General features: G+C 48.6%; 1 protein-coding gene across 2 annotated transcripts in view; it reads right to left on the bottom strand.

Annotated features, from left to right (window-relative positions):
- Positions 1-794: 794 nt before the first annotated feature.
- The window catches only part of XPO6 (exportin 6), a 118,101-nt gene continuing 98,824 nt past the window's right edge, over positions 795-20,071 (bottom strand). For both annotated transcript variants that reach the window (XM_050773883.1, XM_050773884.1), the window contains 9 exons: positions 16,355-16,501; positions 15,247-15,436; positions 10,949-11,104; positions 9,810-9,924; positions 9,470-9,641; positions 7,992-8,153; positions 4,982-5,080; positions 4,593-4,823; positions 795-1,459 (listed from right to left, as the gene is read on the bottom strand). In XM_050773883.1, the coding sequence (XP_050629840.1) occupies positions 1,358-1,459; positions 4,593-4,823; positions 4,982-5,080; positions 7,992-8,153; positions 9,470-9,641; positions 9,810-9,924; positions 10,949-11,104; positions 15,247-15,436; positions 16,355-16,501 (1,374 nt within the window). In that variant the 3' untranslated portion in view covers positions 795-1,357. The remainder of the gene's footprint in view (positions 1,460-4,592; positions 4,824-4,981; positions 5,081-7,991; positions 8,154-9,469; positions 9,642-9,809; positions 9,925-10,948; positions 11,105-15,246; positions 15,437-16,354; positions 16,502-20,071) is intronic.

The following is a 20,071-nucleotide window of genomic DNA, read 5'->3' as shown; positions in this document are numbered from 1 at the left end:
AAGCCAGTCAATGCCTGCCCTCCCGTCCAGGTAAGCCAATCTCTCCATGCCAGGCGCTGTAGTCCACATCAGCAACTACCCGATTTGGGCCTGCCCAGTCATCATGACACCTAGCGCAGGAGGAGCTGCTGGTTCCTGACTCTGGACAATTCGATGACAAGTACCGCTCCCACACATGAACGTCTGGGCAAAGCCCCAGCTCTCAGACACGTCATAAAGTCCTGAGTCCCACCCATCCCCACCCTCACAGAGTCACACCCTCCCCTCCCTCTCCAACCTCTATTCTCACCCAGGCAATCCAACACGAGACCCCACCTCCCTGTCGTCCAGCAAGACTTCAGGCCACAAAGGGCCAGGTCCTGCTGCACACTGTGGGAAGGAATCTATTCCCTAGGAGGCGGGGAAGGCAGAGCCCACACTTCCCACACTGGGGGGCAGGGGGTGTGGGGGCCACAGGGGCCACAGGAGTCAGGCAACCTGGACTCCAGCCTCCCTCCACCACCAAGCCAACCGTCAGCAACACCCGCTCCCAACCCCCAGCCTCCACCAGCACCAGACCAACCATCAGCGAGACCCCCTCCCGGACTCCAGCCTCCCTCCATCATCTGGCCAACTGTCAGTGAGACCCCCTCCCCTCGCTGAGTAAGAGCAGTCAGGGAGACACCATTAGAAAGTGGGAGATGCCAGGAGCCAGCCCACTCCAAGCTGCACTGCCCACGTTCCCACCAGGATGCGCCTTGCTGGGATCCCGGCCTCAAGGAGGCTGTGAGTAGCAAGCAGCTCCCCAGTCAGGGTTTCTAGAACAACAACATAGGCATTTTATTTCTTTTCATTAAGCTTCTTAGTTTCTTAGTATCACAATGGAATGATGAGAAAACAACAAAACCGTGAGTCTTTGCAAATCTCTGACAAAGAGCAGAGATCTCAAGGCAATTGGGGCGGGGGAGGCTTGACAGAAGTGCCAGAGCAGTTCCGACGTCACATCTCTCCTTGGCTGGAATGGTGAGAAGGTGGCACTGTCGTGAGCTGTCCTTGGCGATTCTGCCCCATGACCCACATGCGCCTGGTCTGCATGGGCCACCCCCATGGGATTTCCCGGTGCCTCCTAGTACCTGGCCACACAACCCTCCGCCTGCTCCAATGCCCTGGGAGCACCATCCAGTGCTCAGGTGGACCCAGAAGCCAGCTCTGCTGGGCAGCGGCAAGATGTGGAGGAGCGGCAGAGGCAGGCAGCGTTGCTTGGCGTGGGAGAAGCCAAGGAGTGTGACCGAGGCCCATCTGGGAGACATCTGTGGTGGAAGGTAGGGTTGGCGCAGGTGGCAGCAGCAGAAGTCCGTGTCCCCAGCCAGTAGCAGGCCTAGAGCTTCACAGTGCCAGGGGGCAGGCTATCGTTGCAGAGTCTGTAGTAGCGCAGGTCGTTGACCAGCCTGTGCACATTCTGGGTGAATGAGGGCAGGTCCTGGAAGGCAGGGGCATAGCTGCAGCCAAACACCCACCCAACACACCAGGTCACCCACCCACCAGACCCAAATGGCTACTTCCATCCCAGAGTGTGCACTGAAGATAGGGGAGCACTTTTTTTTTTTTTTGAGATGGAGTCTCGCTCTGTCGCCCAGGCTGGAGTGCAGTGGCCGGATCTCAGCTCACTGCAAGCTCCGCCTCCCGGGTTTACGCCATTCTCCTGCCTCAGCCTCCCGAGTAGCTAGGACTACAGGCGCCCGCCACCTCGCCCAGCTAGTTTTTTGCATTTTTTAGTAGAGATGGGGTTTCACCATGTTAGCCAGGATGGTCTCAATCTCCTGACCTCGTGATCCGCCCATCTCGGCCTCCCAAAGTGCCGGGATTACAGGCGTGAGCCACCGCGCCCGGCCAGGGAGCACTTTCTAAAACTCAAAACTTCTATTCACTGTTGCACTGCACGTCACAGAGGCTCTGTGCCAGACGCCATGGGAGAAAAAGAACAAGAGGAATATGTCCCTAGGGCCTGCCAGGTGCTGGACACTGCTGCAATCAACATACAGACATCAACTCACTGAGTCCTCACCACGAGGCTGCCACCAAGCCCTACCAGAATCACCAGAATCACTAGTCTAAGGACAGAAAGACCAAAGCACTGCACCATGAAGAAGCTGGCCCCAGCTCACACAGAAGGGACCAGCATACTTGCTCCTGAGTCCGGGCCCTCGAACACAGGCATGGCTGCAGTGACAGCCCTCTCCTTCACCATAGCCCCTTGAGGTGACACGCACACCCAGTGATGTCTGCAGAATGCTTACCCATGGGGCTCCAGGCCGCCCCAGCCAGTCGAGAACCACCCGAGCAGCAGCACACGCAGTCCCGAGGCCTGTCCCACTGGGCGCAGCGTGGGTCATGGAAAGCCCTGGACCAGAAGTGAGGCCCTGACCTCCGCCGCCATGCACACAAGGAGACCCTGCTTTTCAGTGTGGGATGCTGAATGCCTGCGGTGTAGGTCCTGGTGAGCACTCAAACAGGCCCAGCAAGCCCCAGCACAGCCAGGAGCAGGACCCAGTCCATTTTCCTGCCCAACCGCTATTGCTCTTCCAGAACTCCATTCAAAGCCTGCCTCTTCCCAAAGTCTGCACAGATGCCTCCTATTTCCTGGCCCCAGCAGCCAGGTCAGTGCCGCTTCTGGGGAGTGTGTGCAGGTTTTGGGGTCAGAACATCCAGCTCTGCCTCCTGCTTCGCGGCTCTACCACTTCCAAGTTCTGTGAACTGCTCACCTTCTGAGCCCCCGCCATCTGTGAAATGGGGGAGTAACAGGACCCACACTTCAGAGGCTTGTTGGAAGGCTTACTGGAGCCAGGACATGTCACATGCTTGGCACTGTGTAGTCCACAGAGGGCGCTGTATTGGCCTGTCTACTATGAAAGACTTGGCGAAGGCTGGGACTAGCGCCCCAGCTCCTGGCCCGGGGCTTGAGAAGCAGCTGGCTTCAAATACACAGTGAGTGATTGAATGGAAGGTGGTGATTCTTTTATTTCACCCTCAAAAAACCAACTAAGGCATGTCTTTTAAATCAGTGGCTCCCAAATGCCAAACCAGAATTTCCTGGGTAGAACATAGAAGTCTGTTTCTCCATTTTTAATAAGCACCCCAGGTGCTTCTGATATTAATTAGATCTTTTTTTTTTTTGAGACAGAGTCCCACTCTGTCGCCCAGGCTGGAGTGCAGTGGCACAGTCTCTGCTCACTGCAATCTCTGCTTCCCAGGTTCAAGAGATTCTCGTGCCTCAGCCTCCTAGGCAGCTGAGATTACAGCCACCACAGCTGGCTAATTTTTGTATTTTTAGTAGAGACAGGGTTTCACCGTGTTGGCCAGGCTGGTCTCGAACCCCCTAACCTCAAGTGATCCGCTCACCTTGGCCTCCCAAAGTGCTGAGATTACAGGTGTCAGCCACCGCGCCCGGCCTATAACTAGATTTTGAAACCACAGCTTTAAATCAAAAAGTTGACTGATATTGATATCATTAGAAGCTGATAATTATTAGGATCTGGCCTCTAGAAAAAGGAAAAAACATACCCAGAGGCTGAAGTGAACTGGAAGAGGCTTAGGAGAGAATGAGTCCCAAGACAAGGAAGATCCCAAGACATAGGAGAACAGGATGAGTCTAAGCAAAAGTTCCCCTGCCACACGTGGCAAATGAGGAAAGCAGGCAGTCAGGTTTGCGCCAGCAAGAGCAGTGTGTGCATCTGAGCACTACAGTGGAGCCATGGACAAGCTGCTTCACAGAGGACTCAGGTCAAGAACCCCAAGAGGACCAGGGAGAAAGCGATTTCTCCTCCTAATTTCATCAAGTATAAAGTGGTACAAGGAAAAGTTCCCAGAAGTTCCTATAAGGCAAGGGAGAGGCCTGGTCACCTGACACAGGAAGAAGAGAACAGGTGAGCCCCCATGGGGAAGGAGGCCCCAGGCACTGTCAGGCTCCAACAAAAGATGACCCCATGGACACCGAGAGCCAGCAGCACCCAGCTCCCGTCGAGGTGCTGCATGGGTGGGGACAGCCCACCTGAGAGTCCCTGCACAGGCAGCAGCAGTGGGACAAGAGGGTACTAGGAGGGCTCCTCCCAGGACCTGGCAGCAACTCAGCCCAAGATGAGCTGGGGCCGGTCTGGAAAGCGCCCAAGACAGCCCAGGAACCTGGGTCCCACCTCTAACCCTGGGGACCCAGATGTGCAGCTCCCAAGCACCAACCATCTAAGCCTGAATGCAAGCCTGGGCACACTCCAATGCTGGCCCCACCAGGGCTCGTCACCCAGGAGGGAGAACAGCAGGGCCCTGGGTATCAACAAAGATGCCAAGACAAATGGAGGGGCTGCAGAGCCAGGAACTCGGGACCTCCATGGCTGAGACTAAGAACATATGTGCTACAGACACCAAGACTGGGGAAAAGGCTGTGCCCCTCAATCAGGCTACAGCACTGGGTCAGCAGGCATCTTGTGAGCTGTTGCCAAGTTGCAGGGTGGGCACAGACCACGCCCAGAGGCCTCAATGTGCCCCCTCCTTGCTGCACAGGTGCCAGGCTTGAGTGCCCACTCTGCCCTCCTCTTAGCCCGGCCTCTTTCTCTCCTCACCCGATCCATCTTGAAATTCCGCCCCAGCACACTTTTCTGGTTGGCATCCACACCATCACAGCTGGTCAGGAACTCTGGGAGGAAGGCGGCAAAGAAGCCATCAAAGTCGACAGAGGCCATGTTGTAGATGGCGATGCCGATCTCCTCCTGCAGAAGATCATGGGACTTGTGGACCAGGACCTGGAGCAGCACGTTCACGAACTGGAACAGCATGGTGGTGCGGAAGATCTTCTGCAGGCAGAGAGACCGGGTGAGCAGCAGCCGGCCCCCAGGGGCCTTTCCCGGGTTCCATCCACTTTCCGTCACACTCTCCAGTGAGTAACCTGAGGGTGGGACGCAGGCCATAATGCCCCTGATGGAGGAATCTTTCCAAGAGCTGGGGCACTTACCTTGTGGTACAGCTTCTGCTTGGTGTTAAGAGTCTCCAAGTAGAAGAGATTTTGTTTAAAAAGGTGGATGTCAGGCTGGAGAAAGGACTGTCCGAAAGCCTAGGAAATGAGACCACCATTTTATAAACTGCAAGACCAAGCACTTCTGGGGCATCTACCCAATGTCAGAAGAACAAGTGCCAGGGCCAGGGCACCCACTGTCTTGATGCCTCTGACCCACCAGCTCAGACCTCTGCGACTCTCCTCCTAAGTCTCAGAGTTCATGCTTCCCCCACTGGGCCTTGCTGCTTCTTATGGTCTCATATATACCTTTTGTAACCAACCTCTAGAAACCCATCACAGGACCTGGTTTTGAAGCAAGAAGCTCACACCTCTAGCCAAATCCCTCAGCAATCTTGGCAGACACCAAAGTCTGCTTGCCTGCCCCTGCTCAAACCAAGCAATCCCCTTCCTTGCCCTCCTTCTCCTTGCATCCCATGTCTCATAAGCCACAAGCCCTACAGGCTCCTTCATGGAGCCTCTACCTGGAAGTTAAGCCTCTGCCTGGGGGCTAAGCAAAGTATTTTTAAACTGCTTTGGAATTCCTGGGTGTAAAAGTTACTAGTTCGGTCCGGGCACGGAAGCTCAGGCCTGTAATCTCAGCACTTTGGGAAGCCAGGTGGGCAGATCACTGAAGGTTGGGAGTTCAAGACCAGCCTGGCCAACATGGTAAAACCCCGTCTCTACTAAAAATACAAAAACTGGCGGGGCGCGGTGGCTCACACCTGTAATCCCAGCACTTTGGGAGGCCGAGGCGGACGGATCACAAGATCAGAAGATTGAGACCACGGTGAAACCCCGTCTCTACTAAAAATACAAAAAAATTAGCCAGGCGTGGTGGCGGGCGCCTGTAGTCCCAGCTTCTAGGGAGGCTGAGGCAGGAGAATGGCATGAACCCGGAAGGTGGCAGAGCTTGCAGTGAGCGGAGATCACACCACTGCCCTCCAGCCTGGGTGACAGAGCCAGACTCCATCTCGAAAAAAAAACAAAAACAAAAACAAAAAAACCAAAAAAAACGAAAATTAGCCCAGCGTGGTGGCAGATGCCTGTAATCACAGCTACTCGGGAGGCTGAGGCAGGAGAATCACTTCGATCCAGGAGGCAGAGGTTGCAGTGAGCTGAGATCCTACCACTGCACTCCAGCCTGGGTGACAGAGCGAGACTCCTCTCAAAAAAAAAAAAAATTACTAGTTCAGGGGCAAAAAGAAACACCCCACGCACCAACACAAAGTGCCCTGCTCCAACAGAAAGAATAGAAAGTGACCGTGGGGGCAGTGCGGCAGGGGGGCAGTGGGGGAGGCTGGTGGTCTACAGGAACCCCCTACAAAACAAGTGGCGACTGCTTCGTCATTCTATCCCTGGGCCCCTAAGCTACTAGAGGGGGATCTTGTAATCCTGCAGCAGGGATAAGATCTCCATGATGACCAACAGTTTCCACTTATTTACTGTTTAAAGTTAGGTTCATGGAAGTATAACAGAGTAAAACTTCTGAGGTTTATCTTTCTATGAATTCTGACCTACCTGTGGAGTTGTACCACCACCATCACAACCAAGACAGGACACTTCCATTGCCCAGAACGTCCCCTCACACCCCCACCCCTAGGCGACCACTGCTCATTATCTGTCCCTATAGTTCTGCCTTTTCCAGAATGTCACAGAATGGCATGGGATCCCACCGTGCGTAGCCTTTGGCATCTGCCTTCTTTCACCTAGCAGAATGCATGTGAAACTCATCTATGCTGCTGATTGTATCAAGAATCCATGCTTGCTTACTGCCGAGTGCCAGTCCCTTAGAGGCACGCACGAGCTTGTTCATCCATTCAGCTGCTAGATACTCAAATTGTTTCCAGCTTTTGGCAATTATGAAACAGCTTCTATAAACATCAGTGTACAGGTTGTGTGAACATATGCTTTCATTTATCTTGGGTAAAATACTTAGAAGTGAGATTGCTAGGTCATACAGTAACTACATATTCAACTTTAAAAGAAACTGCCAAACTGTGAAACTATGCTCCAAAGTGCCTTTCACCAGCCGTCAGGGGGGACCAGGCACCAGCCTGCCAAAGAAGTCTTCCAGGCAAGGACAGGGTTCAAGAGAAAGGCAGGGGAGGCACAAACACTTGAGTACTGCAGACCTGAGGCCTCGCTGGGTGCCAGGGATGGGAAGTCCAGGGCAAGGGCATGTGCTTGGAAAGAACTGCCACACAAGAGTCAGTGAGTATATGAGAGTGTGTGTGTGTGTGTGCGCACGCCCATACGCATGCTGTGTGCTAGTAGGGAGCTGGAGGGAGGGTGGAAATTCCTCTTGCTTCCCCATGAGGAAAAGCATGCACTGAAAAGACAAAAAGAGCCTCCCCTAGCTAGACTCAGATGAGAATGTCAAGACACCTGAATGCAGACCCTGGGAGCGTGCCTGATGCAGCCACAGAGCAGGCTGGCTGTCCGCGTGAGGGGATGCCGTCCCAGTCTTCCACAAAATGGGGTGCTTAGCCCCCAGAGAGCACACTGTCTCCGATGGACAGCTGCATCTGCCCTGCCTCCCAGGGCAGTGTTTCTCCTAGTATGGTCAGAGTCAGAATCACAGTGCAGGTCCAGGGCCCTCCTGCAGAGACTCCTATTCAGGCAGTTCCCTGCTAAGAAGGCCCTGGGTGACTCTGGCATAAGCAGGCTCTTTACACTTGGGGAAACAGCACTATGAGGTCAGCGGAACTGACGTTTATCAAGCATTTCCAAGTGTCATGCACTTTGTGTATGTCATCTCATTTCACCTCAAAACAAACCTGTGACCCAGGCAACATTAGCTCCACTTTACAGATGAAGAAACTGAGGTTCCAAGAAATTAGTTAACTTCATCAATACTAAGAGGCAGAACTGAGCTTCAGACCCGAGACTGGTGGGGCTTCAAAGACAGGACTCGTTGCAGTGCCAGGTTAGAGGAAGTCACCCGGCAGTCCCCCCGCCCTGACATTACCTGCATGATGGCACTGAACTGGGGCTCATTCTCCATCTGCTCCTCAGAGATCCCCCTCTGGACACTGGCCAGCACGGTGGACTTGAAGAAGTACCTCCAGTTGTGATGGAGTGTCCGGAAAAGGAGCTCAAACAGCTCAGCCTTCACATCAGGGGAGGGACGCTGCAGAGACACACAGACGCTCAGATCTGCAGCTTGTGGAGCCGCTCTGGCCTGGGCCCAGGGCAGCAAAGATGCCTAGGAGATGCCTCGTGACAGCAAACCAAGTGTCAACACTCCATCCACATGCCTGTCACTGCCTGCGCAAAAGACATCCAGCCCCTGGAGTCCTGTCACTGCCTGTGCAAAAGACATCCAGCCCCTGGAGTCGGCGGTTCACACCATGAGTTCTTCAGCAGAGACAGGGCCCACATTTGAGAGAGAATGCATGGGTCAGTGCCAGGGGCCCCTTTTTCTGATGAGCACTCAGCTTTTACACTAGAAAAAAGCTACCAAGTGGATAAACAATTAGGAGTATGGATTTTCTGTTCTATTCGACCTGTCAGATCATCTTGCTTGTTCCTTTTCCCAGGATGAAAAATGCTGTCCCACTAACCTGTTGGTCTTACACAACCACAGAGGCTAAAGACAGACCCAATGCCTTAAAGTGATTCTGCTCCCCAGAAGAGGAGGGTTTAAAGAACACTTGGGAGCCAGGCTCTTTGGGCCAGTCTCTTTCCCAGCAGCCAGGATTCTGAGAGGAGGTAGAGGAGAAGGGGCAGGCTCAGCAGTGTTTTCTCATTGAATCCAACACCCGCAATCCCTTATTCCAGATGTCTCTGGAGAATTCAAAAGCAGAAGGCCCACATATGTTCAGTTCAGTGTTGATTAAAATTAAATAGACACCAGGGGCCACAAGCGTCCACAGAAGAAGCCTCATAGGCCAGTCTGTCCCATAGACCAGACCTGTGCCAGTCTCAGTTCAGACAGTTAAAGATTAGCTCTTATTTATATGACTATTACTAAAAAAACTGAAATTACATCTATACTTATTCCTGGTCTTATCATGCTGAGTGCCTGCCTATTTTCTAAGGACTAAGGGCTTTCCTGTAACATTAAAAGGTTTGTTTGAATGGTTTCAAGAACTTGCCTTGTATCCTTGAGACCATGAATGTTTCTAATAGGAAAGTACATATGTTAGAATGTTTGCTGTAAAAAACCAGAGTCTCTTAAAGGTATAAATTATTTGCTGCAGGAGACTGATCTCAGCAACTGACCCTGTGGAATAACTGCTGTGCTTACACTAGACTAGTTCCAATGAACTCGATCAATATCAAAAGACTGTACCACGCTAAAGGCCTTCTTCCTTGGGAGAAATTACTTTACTAGCATATTAAACTAACAAATGAACTTTAAAACACAATCCATTTTCTGTGAAATCTCACTCCCTTCCCAATCTGGAGATGGGGGGCCGCACAGGGGACTGCCTGAGCCCCTACCTCGGCGATGATGGGATACACCTGCTCCATGCACAGGGCGATGATGCTGGGGAGGAAGGGCTTGAACACCTGGCCTGGCTCCTGGACCACCACCTGCAGGATCTTCAGAAACTTCTCCACCACCCGGCAGCCTGTGCTCCCCTCATGGAGGATGCTCTCAGCTAACTGCTCTCTACAGATGAGAAAGCCACACAGTGAGCAACCACATGTTTCTCTGGGGGTCAGCATGAAAACCCATGCTGTGGCAAGTACAGAACAGGAGCAAAAAGCCACACTTTGTCGCCAGACCCACTACTTCTCCCTTGAATCTGAAAACCATGGATGGGGGGTCTGTGGTTACCTGGTAAACATGTTGAGGAAAGTCTGTATGATTTGCTCAGTGAAAGGCACGCCCATCTGTACTCTAAGGCCCCGAAACAGAGTGAGGAAGAAGCTTAGCATCTCATCAGTCACATCTGGGGAAAGGGGCAGAGACACCGTCACAGGCTTGCACACAGGGAGAACCAGAACCCTGGGCTTCATCGACCTACTCCTGAAATCTGCACTATCAGCTTTCTCTACGGCTTCCTGCTGGAAACATTTCCCCAATACCATCAGGGCCAGTGACAGAAAGTGGAAAATGATTAGCGACATGCTGAGAAAATAGTTCTGGTATAGGGAACCTCCACCTGGTGGCTCACTACAGGAAATGAAGGTCATCTCGAACCCTTCCTCATTGCCCGACATCCAGTGACAGTCAGAGTGTCACTGGAGAGGGATCACTTTGTGCCCACAGTGATGAAACTACTCAACTGGGTCAACCCCTGAGTGCTTAAGTCATTTCCCCCTATGACTAATAATCCCTGCAGTTGGGTCAGAGGTTGAGTGGTTGAAAGTGGATAATGAAGGTGTATTTAGATTGCATGCCCCTGGTCCATTAAATGGACTAATTGCAGAAAATACTGCTTACATTTAGGGCAGTTTCACTTCCAGATCTCAACAATCATCTTGTGTAGTGTTTCAGCTCTAACTGCACGCAATCTGCTTGCAAGAGGCAATGAATATTTGCTGACTGAGAAGTGCTTGATATTTCTCTTGTAAAACTGACAAGACTACTATAATGCTCTCATGAGAGCTGGGCAAGTACATCCACAGAGCTAGAGAGGCCCTCTATCACTGACAGTGACAGACAAGGGTGAGGGGAAAGATCTCGGCAAATGCGCCTTGCCACAAAATAAGGAGAACTAAGCCAAAAAAGCTCTCTAGCCTTCTCTTGTAGGTGCCAAGGCCCATATGGAGGGCTCTGCTCACTTTTCCATAGGGCCTTGGCCCCAGACTCCGCAAATAAACACCACTGCCCTTTCCCTTCAGTACCGGGTTTCGTTGCACGGAGCCAGTCGAGGCCTGTACTGCACTGACTCAGTGTGCTTTACAGATCTAAGTGGGCATTCTGGCCCTTGTTAGCACCACCCACCAGTGGGGCTCTGGGCCAGCTCCTACCTGACTGATGGATAAAAGCTGGAAAGAGGGCCAGGGAGACCTGAACGGATTCCTGCAGCGACTGGTAGCAAATCTGTCGAGACTTGGTGGACTCCCCCGAGATATTCTCCACAATATCTTCTAAGACGCTGAGTGTCTGGTGGATAATCACTTTGGCTGCAAATCAAGATGAGTTGCAGGTTATAAGCTGTCTGGGGAGAAAGCACGGCAAGAGGAGACACAAGGGAGAGGGAGGAAACTTGCAAAGGTACCAAGATGATGATCACACGAGTCTCATTAAAGAAACAGTCTCTTGATTACAATATAAATTCTCCTCTCTTTATGTTTTAGTTTTTGTTTTTACTATTATTACTGCCAGGACTCCAGACGCCTGGAGTGTCTATTGGGGAGAAGATGCCTGCCTGCTCAGGTTTTTGCCTCTGGCCATCAGCAACAAGTCCACAGAAGAAAAAAGATAAATAAATGCATCCCCAGGTTGGGTGCCTTGGATTTAATCAAATCTAAAAGATGGTGAATAGACTGGTGAGAAAATGAGTGTCATAAGGTCACAGGCCAGGATGGACACATGCAGCTCAAACCTTGTCCCTCAGTGGGACACTACTCCAGTCCAGTAATCCCACAAACACCTGCCATGCACATGTAATGGTGCTGGCTGCAGGAACAACCTGCCTGATCCATCTTTGGCCTATTAGGTTTGTAGCTTGATAAGGCATATAATTATTGTTATTATGTTATTGACAATATATAATGCTAACCCTGAGATGACTTTTGACTCCATTTGGCACACAGGGAAAACAGATGTAGTGGGCCACAAACAGGCCAGGGGTCAGAGAGCCCTGACTATGAACCACAGGTGATCATCTGAAGGCTACGTGCCGTGGGCAAGACCCTCATCCATCTGGGAGAGCCGACAAACCCACCCTGGCAGCGCCGCAGTGGGGATTAGAGACAAGGTCCTGAACGATGCTAGCAGTGTGCCAGCCATCTAAGAAGGTCCAGGACGGGGATGCTGCCATTGTTCCCAGAGCGAGTGGAGTCACCCCCTTAAGATGCAGAGTCCCCTACCAACCTCCCCAAGGTGACACCCATGGCTCAGCCTGAGCCTAGCAGATTCAACCCTGGCGAACGCCAGAGGCTGAGCCACAGCTGGGCTGAGAGCTGCCCCCCACCTGGAGCACTCTCTGGGTCCTCCGAACCCCAGTGCTCAGCAGCCTCTGTGGGACTGCCGCAGCTTTAAGGAGGGGATACGGCAGAAAGAAGACATGCTCAGGAGGTGGACGGAGGCAGGCCTGGCCCTGCTGCTGCCTCATCTGAAAATGTGGAAAGAGAGCATTGCCCCACTCACAGGGCTGAGGATGAAGGAAGACGCTTCTCGTCACAGGCCTGGTCCCCCATCACAGTGACACTGGAGAGTAAAGGAAAGGCTCACCCACACTGCTGAGGAGGGAGTCATCCACAACTACAAGCATGTGGACTTCTACTAAGCCAGGAAACCGCACTCAGGGCAGCCACTTCCTCAAGAACGCACAGGCAACAGGGGAAGCAGTTTAGGGTGAAAAACCAACAGTCAAGAAACCAAAATCTGACCTCTGGCATTTAAGGAAATTCAAACGAGGACAAAAGATGTATTTTTAAAAAATGTACAAGTCAAAAATTGAAAGCACTATAAGTATGTAATAATAGGAGAATGAGTAGGTAACTGCTTTACTTCCATGAGACAGGACATTATAAAACTATTAAGAACCTTTTTTCTTTTCTTTCCTTTTCTTTTCTTTTTTTGGCGGGCGGGGGGAGGTTTCAAGAAGAAAGAGGCAATGCGGCAAAGTGGTGCAGAACACAGGACTTGGAGCCATTCACACCCAAGTCCAACTCTTGACCTGGCCCACTTTCTCTACAGTCCTGAGCAATGACACCTGCCAAGCACCTTCCCAATGGACAGACCGGCAGGCCCTACTCCCATCAGGCGCCCAGACTGAGCATCACCAAGGATGGGACAAACAGAAACAACGCAAGAGGAAATGCGAACACACGAATATGCACCACTACACCACAACCTACTGGAAACAATCAGGCAAAACAAGACTATGAGACATGTGACAAGAAAACAGGCCTGGATGCTTCAAAAATGCCAATGTCACGAAAGACAAAAACTGGGCATGCTCTTCTGGACCAAAGGAGACTACAGAGTTATAACAACCAAACACAATGAAACCGTCCTAGATCACATCCTGGATTTTTTAAAAGCAAAAAAGAACAATTTGGTAACAACTGGGGAAAAGTGTTAATGTGGCTACATGTTAAATAACATTATTGTAACAATGTTTAATATCTTGTTCTATATAGATACAAAGGTTATGGATTCAGGGATGAAGTGTCAATTATCTGCAACTTAAACAGCTGGCTTTTAAGAAAAAGTGTGTTGCAGAAAAGACCACAAATGTGGCAAAACATTCACAATTAGTGAATCTGGGTGAGAGAGATGCAGTTGTTTTCTTATTCCTTCAGCTAGTCTGTAGGTTTGGAATTTTTTTTCAAAGTATAAAGTCAAGATAAGAAAAATGAAACTTTCCAAACTTCATTTCAAGACACTGTGGAATGAGGATAAGACACACCTCACAGGGTTACACAGGAAGTTACATGAAATAATGTATACAAAGTGCTCAACCCAGTGCCTGCCTGCACACAGTCAGCATAGTGAAGACGTCATTCACATACTACACTGCAAACCCTTTCAGCACACAGTGGCATCACACTTCCCTGCCCTGAGTTAAGCCAAGGCCACGTAGCTGGCTCTGGCCAAGGAAACAGAGGTGGAAGAAATATGTTAGTTTCAGGCAAGACCTTTAAGAACCACTACGCAATTCACCACAATCCCTTCCAGAGTGAACACACTGAAATGGAGCCTTCCTCAGCCTGGGTCCCTGTGTGACCTCCCCACCCTGCGTGACCCAAGCTGGACATGTAGCATGAACAATAAATCCTCTTTCTTCTCGTACTAAGCCACTACGCTTTTGGAGTTGTTTGTTACCACTGAGCATATCCTCGCCCATGCAGACCGACGTAACTCCCACGTAAGATAAAGTGCAGAAAGGAGACCATTACACATGATAAAGCGTGACTCCACAACAGCTGGATGCAAGCCCCGGGCAAGTTCCTTAATTTTCTAGACCTCAGCTTCCTCACGCTAATCATCAATCAAGATCATAACAGTACTGAAATCATAAGGCTAATGTGAGAACTGAACGAATTACTGATTTTTGAAAAATACTTCGAACCAGGAACAGACCAACACCAGCTTCAAAAGTTGATGCTGGCATAGCCAGAGACTTGATGATGGATATAAAATCACCAAGGCAAGAGTCTAGTACACAGTATACCCTCAAAATGTCAGCTACTCTCATCCAGTTATGTAACCATGAAGCCTATTTTAAAATAGAAAAGGGAAGGTAAGAAGGAAGCATGGTTAAAATGGTTACTTTCTAAAATATTAAAACTGGTCAGATTTAGGAGTTACTTTTTCCTTCTTTATATTATTCTATTTTAATATATTTGTACAATGCGCACACGTTAATCTTCCTGGTTATAAAAGTAGTGTTTTTTAAAGAGTATTGTATTTATTACAACTTCTGACATTTCACAAAGCATTTTTGCTGACATTCCATAAGTGGCACCATCTAATAACATTCTATTTTCTTTTTGGGAAGAGATGGTATTTTTAAAATATTTCGGTACTATTTGTTATTTCAAAGAGATATTTCTGAGAAATCAGATGCCTTACTTCTCCTTAATCACTTTTTTTCCCTCTTTAATATAAACAAGCAAACTTCAAGTGCCATTTTTTAAGAAACCAAGCTCTTTCAAAACCTCTGGAATATCTGTATTTGGAAAAAGGTTGAAACCAATCTGGAAAAACAGTTCTTGAGCACATTTTCCAAGCGTGTAGAGATGAACTGCCCTGCTTGCCTACACAAGCATCTGAAATAGATCAATAACCACCTGAAGATGTATTTTATAGACAGAAGGCACCATCGCCAGTGTCTTCCATTTTTTCTTAGGGCTCCAGAATTTTTTACATTTTAAATAAGAGAAGGGACAGTTTGCATTCAGAAAATAGGTCTGGCTGCTGAATTCCACAGGTAGCAGGATTCCACTCCCGAGTGTGACTTCCTGCTCAGCCTCTATGGGACTGTGGACAGAAAACATTTACCTCAGGAGCCTCCGGGGCAAATCGCATCTGCCACAAAGAACAATGCCTGCCTACCTCCTTCCCCAGCTGTCCCAGCCTAGGGGTCACTTACTGTCATCCAGTGGCATCTTTCTCTGTGGGGCAACAGCACTCGGCTTTAGGTTGCGATAGTCCCGGGAGAGTGCAGAGATGAGGCTGGCGTGGTTGATGGAGCGCACAGGCCACTGCTGCTCATTCTCTGGAAGGTTTGGCCACGGAAGCAGCAAGATGTTAGAGAGGGCTCGGCACACCAACACCTGGGCCTACAAGAGACCCCAAAGGCATCCATCAGAGGTCAAAGAACCAAAGACAGTGGAGCGGCATGGCCGACACAGCCTTCAGCATCTGCTGGCTGCACACCTGGAGCCCTAGCTCCCAGGCTTGTTTCTTATAACCTGGGCAGGGCCTTTGGTCCAACTGGAAGGCAACTTAGGGAGGAAAATGAAATGAAGTAATAGCACCATGTCTAGGTCTAGCATAACCCAGAGCCAACCTCAATCATTATTCTGGAGCTCTCGTTTCCTCTCTAATCTGATACTTCAAGTGTTAGAGAGGGAGAAATCACACTGCAGACACAGCATCTCAGGCATTGCTCAGCTGGTGGCTTCTGAGTCCTCCGAGAAGCTACTTAGAGCAGGACTTGCAGGAGAATCCATGACAATCCATGCCCCTAGCATGAGGTCAGAAGCAATGCAATCACATCCTGGTGCTCTCTGATACCCTCTTCAAGCCTTCCTGCCCTCCTCCTGTTAGGTAGTTTTTAAACTTCTAGCCTGAGCCTCCTTTGAGGATTCTAAGAAAATGCACTTGCCTGACACTTCTCAACCCCAAAGAACACACAGAACAGTGACAACAAAAATCAGACTGCTTTGAATCAGAAAGAACGCAAAGAGAACACTCACAACACTGGCCGAAATTACCAGGCTGCAAAACAGCAAAACCTTTCTGCACACTGGGAGGTGCTTTTCCATGCCTGAATCAGCACACTGACTGCCTGCCTTACAATGGGCACGATGAGAATCACTGAGTCTGTGTCAGTGCCACAAACATAAGAAATCCGTCTATGCTGGCACAGCCTGTAAGCTCTGAGTACAAAATCAAAGGCCAGACTCTTCTTCCTCAGCTTCCTCGGGTCTCAGCCACACAGCCCTGGGGACCCCAGGGGAGCTCTGGGGCCTCACCTTATCGACAAGTCGCTGGGCAGAGGCATCAGTGATTCTGTTGAATACTTTCTGCACTGCAGGGATGCTGATCAGAAAGACGGGCCGCACGGTGGTAGCCAGTGAGACCAGTAAGTGGCACGCAGATAGCAGCAGCTTGTCTTGGACCTGTGGAGGGAAGAGGGCACGTCAGTTCACCCCATCCCTGTGAGACTGGGATTCAACTTTGCTGAGGCAGTCACAAGCTACGTGTGGTTCTTGGTTTCCCAATGACACCACTTAAGCTCTATCTAGCTCAAGAATTTTTCCTGTGATGATTCACAAGAGAAGCCACCTTCTCTGTCATGTCCACAGCTCCTGCCACAGCCATTATCATCTCCTCCCGTTCCTCCTTCAAAGTCACCAGCAGCCTTGAACTCAGGCACTTCTCAGCTCCGAGTCTGCAGTGGCTCCCTATCAGCTATTAAATCACACTCGCTGGCACACTCCCTGGCATGTCATCCAGGTCCTGGGATTCTTCACCTCACTCCTCTTGCTCCAGCAGAGCCATGATCTCCCTGAACCCCCCACCTTTCTGTGCCCTAACACTCAGGCCAGTCTCTCCTACTGCTTTCCCTTCAGCATGCCTATCAAATACTTGGTTCAATTACCACTGTTGCTTTCAAATTAGCAAAGGAGAAAATGTGTTACAGATGGGACCTAATGCTGTTAAGACTAAGGTAAAAACAGCACACCAAAAAGTCAAGGCAGGCAGAATTACTTAAGGAAAAAAAATTACTATGATTTCCCAGAGCCACAAAATATTCCTAATCTTTAACCCTAAATCTCCACTTACTCTAAGAAGATTACCTAAAAGGGTAAAGCTACATTCATGAATGCATGCATTTCAGAATTCTTTGTAATGATTTTTTATGTTTTAAGGAAGGCAGCCTAGAAGTCCAGCAATGGCTAGGAAAATCATGAAACATATTCCTGATGGGATGGAACTATTTTCAAAGTTATAATTATAAATACAACATAAATTTATGGAAAGCAACACATTGTTCTTATTAAAACAATACACTGCTTAAAATGTATAAAATGCTATGTATGACTAAAACTACAAAAACATTCAAATAAGCACATATATGCTCTAGTAATATAGCAGACTTGGGGGATAACATAATAGAATCTGTCCAGTTTTAACATGGATATAACCTTTGACTCAGTAATTCCACTTCCAAGAATCTATCCTACAGGCCCACCAGCATATGTAAGATGGACATAAAAGGAACTCATTTCTATCAATAGGAAAATTATTATACATCCCACCCCCCCCCAAAAAAAAGCATTGGACATTTTGAAAATCTGAAGTTGCTCTACATATGTAAAGGAAAACCACGGCATACTGTTAGGCAAAAGCAGCTATATCTCTAGCTATCTACAAACTTTTTATTACTTATTACATAAAAAGAGAAACAAGTCTGGAAGGATATACAGGCGTACCTCAGAGATACCGCAGGTTCAAGCTCCAGACCACCACAATAAAGCAAACTATACAATAACGCAAGGCACACTATTTTTTTTTGTTTCCCAATGCATATAAAAGTTTTGTTTACATTATATTGTAGTCTATAAAGTGTGCAATACCATTATGTCTAAGAAAACAATGTACATATCTTAATTAAAAAGTTGATTGCTAAAAATGCTAACAATTATCTGAGCCTTCAGATTGGGAATCTTTTCACTGGTGAAGGGTGTTCCTTGAAGGTGACTGCTGCTGATTGAATAGGGTGGTGGTTGCTCAAAGTTGGGGTGGCTGTGGCAATTACTTAAAATAAGACAACAATGAAGTTTGCTGCATCGACTGACTTCCTTTCAAGAAATACTTCTCTGGAGCATGCGGTGTTGTTTCATCGCATTTTGCCCACAGTAGAACTTCTTTCAAAGTTGGAGTCAATCCTCTCAAACCCTGCCACTGCTTCATTAACTGAGTTTATGTGTTATTCTAATCCTCAGTTACTCCAACAATGTTCACAGCATCTTCACCAGTTGATTCCATCTCAAAAACCCATTTTGTTTGCTTGTCTATAATAAGCAAGTCCTCATCTGTTCAAGTTTGATCCTGAGATTGCAGCAACTCCATCCCAACTTCAGACTCCACCTCTAGTTCTCTTATTATTTCCACATCTGCAGTTACTTCCTCTACTGAATTCCTGAACCCCTCAAAGTCATCCATGAGGCTGGGAACCAACTTCTTCCAAACTCCTATTAATGCCGATATTTTGATCTACTTCCGTGAATCATGAATGTCCTTAATGGCATCTAGAATGGTGAATCCTTCCCAGAAGGTTTTCAATTTATTTGCCCAGATCCACTGGAGGAACCACTATCTATGGCAGCTATAGTCTTATGAAATGTATTTCTGAAATAATAAGACTTGAAAGCCAAAATTACTCCTTGACCCATGGGCTACAGAACTACAGAATGGATGTTGTGTGAGCAGGCATGGGAACTATGGAAACTAATACCTTTGAACATCTCCATCAGAGGCCTTAGGTAACCAAGTGCATTGCCAATCAGCAGTAGTATTTTGAAAGGAATCTTTTTTTCTGAGCAGGCCTCAATAATGAGCTTAAAATATTCACTAAACCATGATGTAAACAGATGTGCTGTCATTAAGGCTTTGTTGTTCCATCTATAGAGACAGGCAAAGTAGATTCAGCATAACTCCTAAGGGCCTAGGATTTTCAGAATGATACATGAGCACTGGCTTCAACCTGAAGTCTCCAGTTGCAGTTGTCCCCTGACAAGAGAGTTGGTCTGTTCTCTGAAGCTCTGAAGCCAGGCACTGACTCCTCCTCTCTAGCTATGGAAGTCCCAGATGACACCTTCTTCCAGTATAAAGCTGTCTCATCTACACAGAAAACCTGTTGTTTAGTGTGGCCACCTTCATCAATGATCTCATCTAGAGCTTCTGGAGAACTTGCTGCAGCTTCTACATCAGCACTTGTTGCTTCATCCTGGAGACAGCTTCTTTCCTTAAACCTCATGAACCAACCTGTGTTAGCTTCCAACTTTTCTTCTGTAGCTTCCTCACTTCTCTCAGCCTTCACAGAATTGAAGGGCCTGATCTGGATTTGGCTTTGGCTTAAGGGAATGTTGTGGCTAGTTTGGTCTATCCAAACCACTGAAACTTTCCCCATATCAATAACAATAAGGCTGCTCTGCTTTCTCATCACTCATGAGTTCACTGGAGCAGAAATTGTAACCTCCTCCAAGAACTTTTCCTTTGCATTCACAACTTTGCTGTTTGGCTCAAGAGCCTTTGGCCTATCCTGGCTTTTGACATGCCTTCCTCACTAAGCTTAATCATTTCTAGATTTTTATTTAAAGTAAGAGACATGTGACTCTTCCTTTCATTTGAACACGTAGAGGTCACTGTAGGGTTACTAAATGGCTCAGGGAATAGGGAGGCCTAAAGACAGGAAGATGGAGAAGCCTCCAATCAGTGGAGCAGTCAGAACACACACAGAACACACACATATCAATCAAGTTTGCAGGCTTTGGTTTGTGGCACTCCAAAATAATTACAATAGTAACATTAAATATCACTGATCACAAATCACTGTAAGATATAGTAACAAAAAAGTCTGAAATATTCTAACAATTACCAAAATGTAACACATGGAAGCATCAAATGCTGTCCAAAAAAATGGCGCTGACAGATTTGCTTCATGCAGGGTTGCCATAAGCCTT

The sequence above is a fragment of the Macaca thibetana genome, chromosome 20 (genome assembly GCF_024542745.1).
Source record: "Macaca thibetana thibetana isolate TM-01 chromosome 20, ASM2454274v1, whole genome shotgun sequence".
Classification (NCBI taxonomy): domain Eukaryota; kingdom Metazoa; phylum Chordata; class Mammalia; order Primates; family Cercopithecidae; genus Macaca; species Macaca thibetana.
Note: the sequence above shows the minus strand (reverse complement) of the source record. Positions and strands in the feature narration are given on the sequence as shown.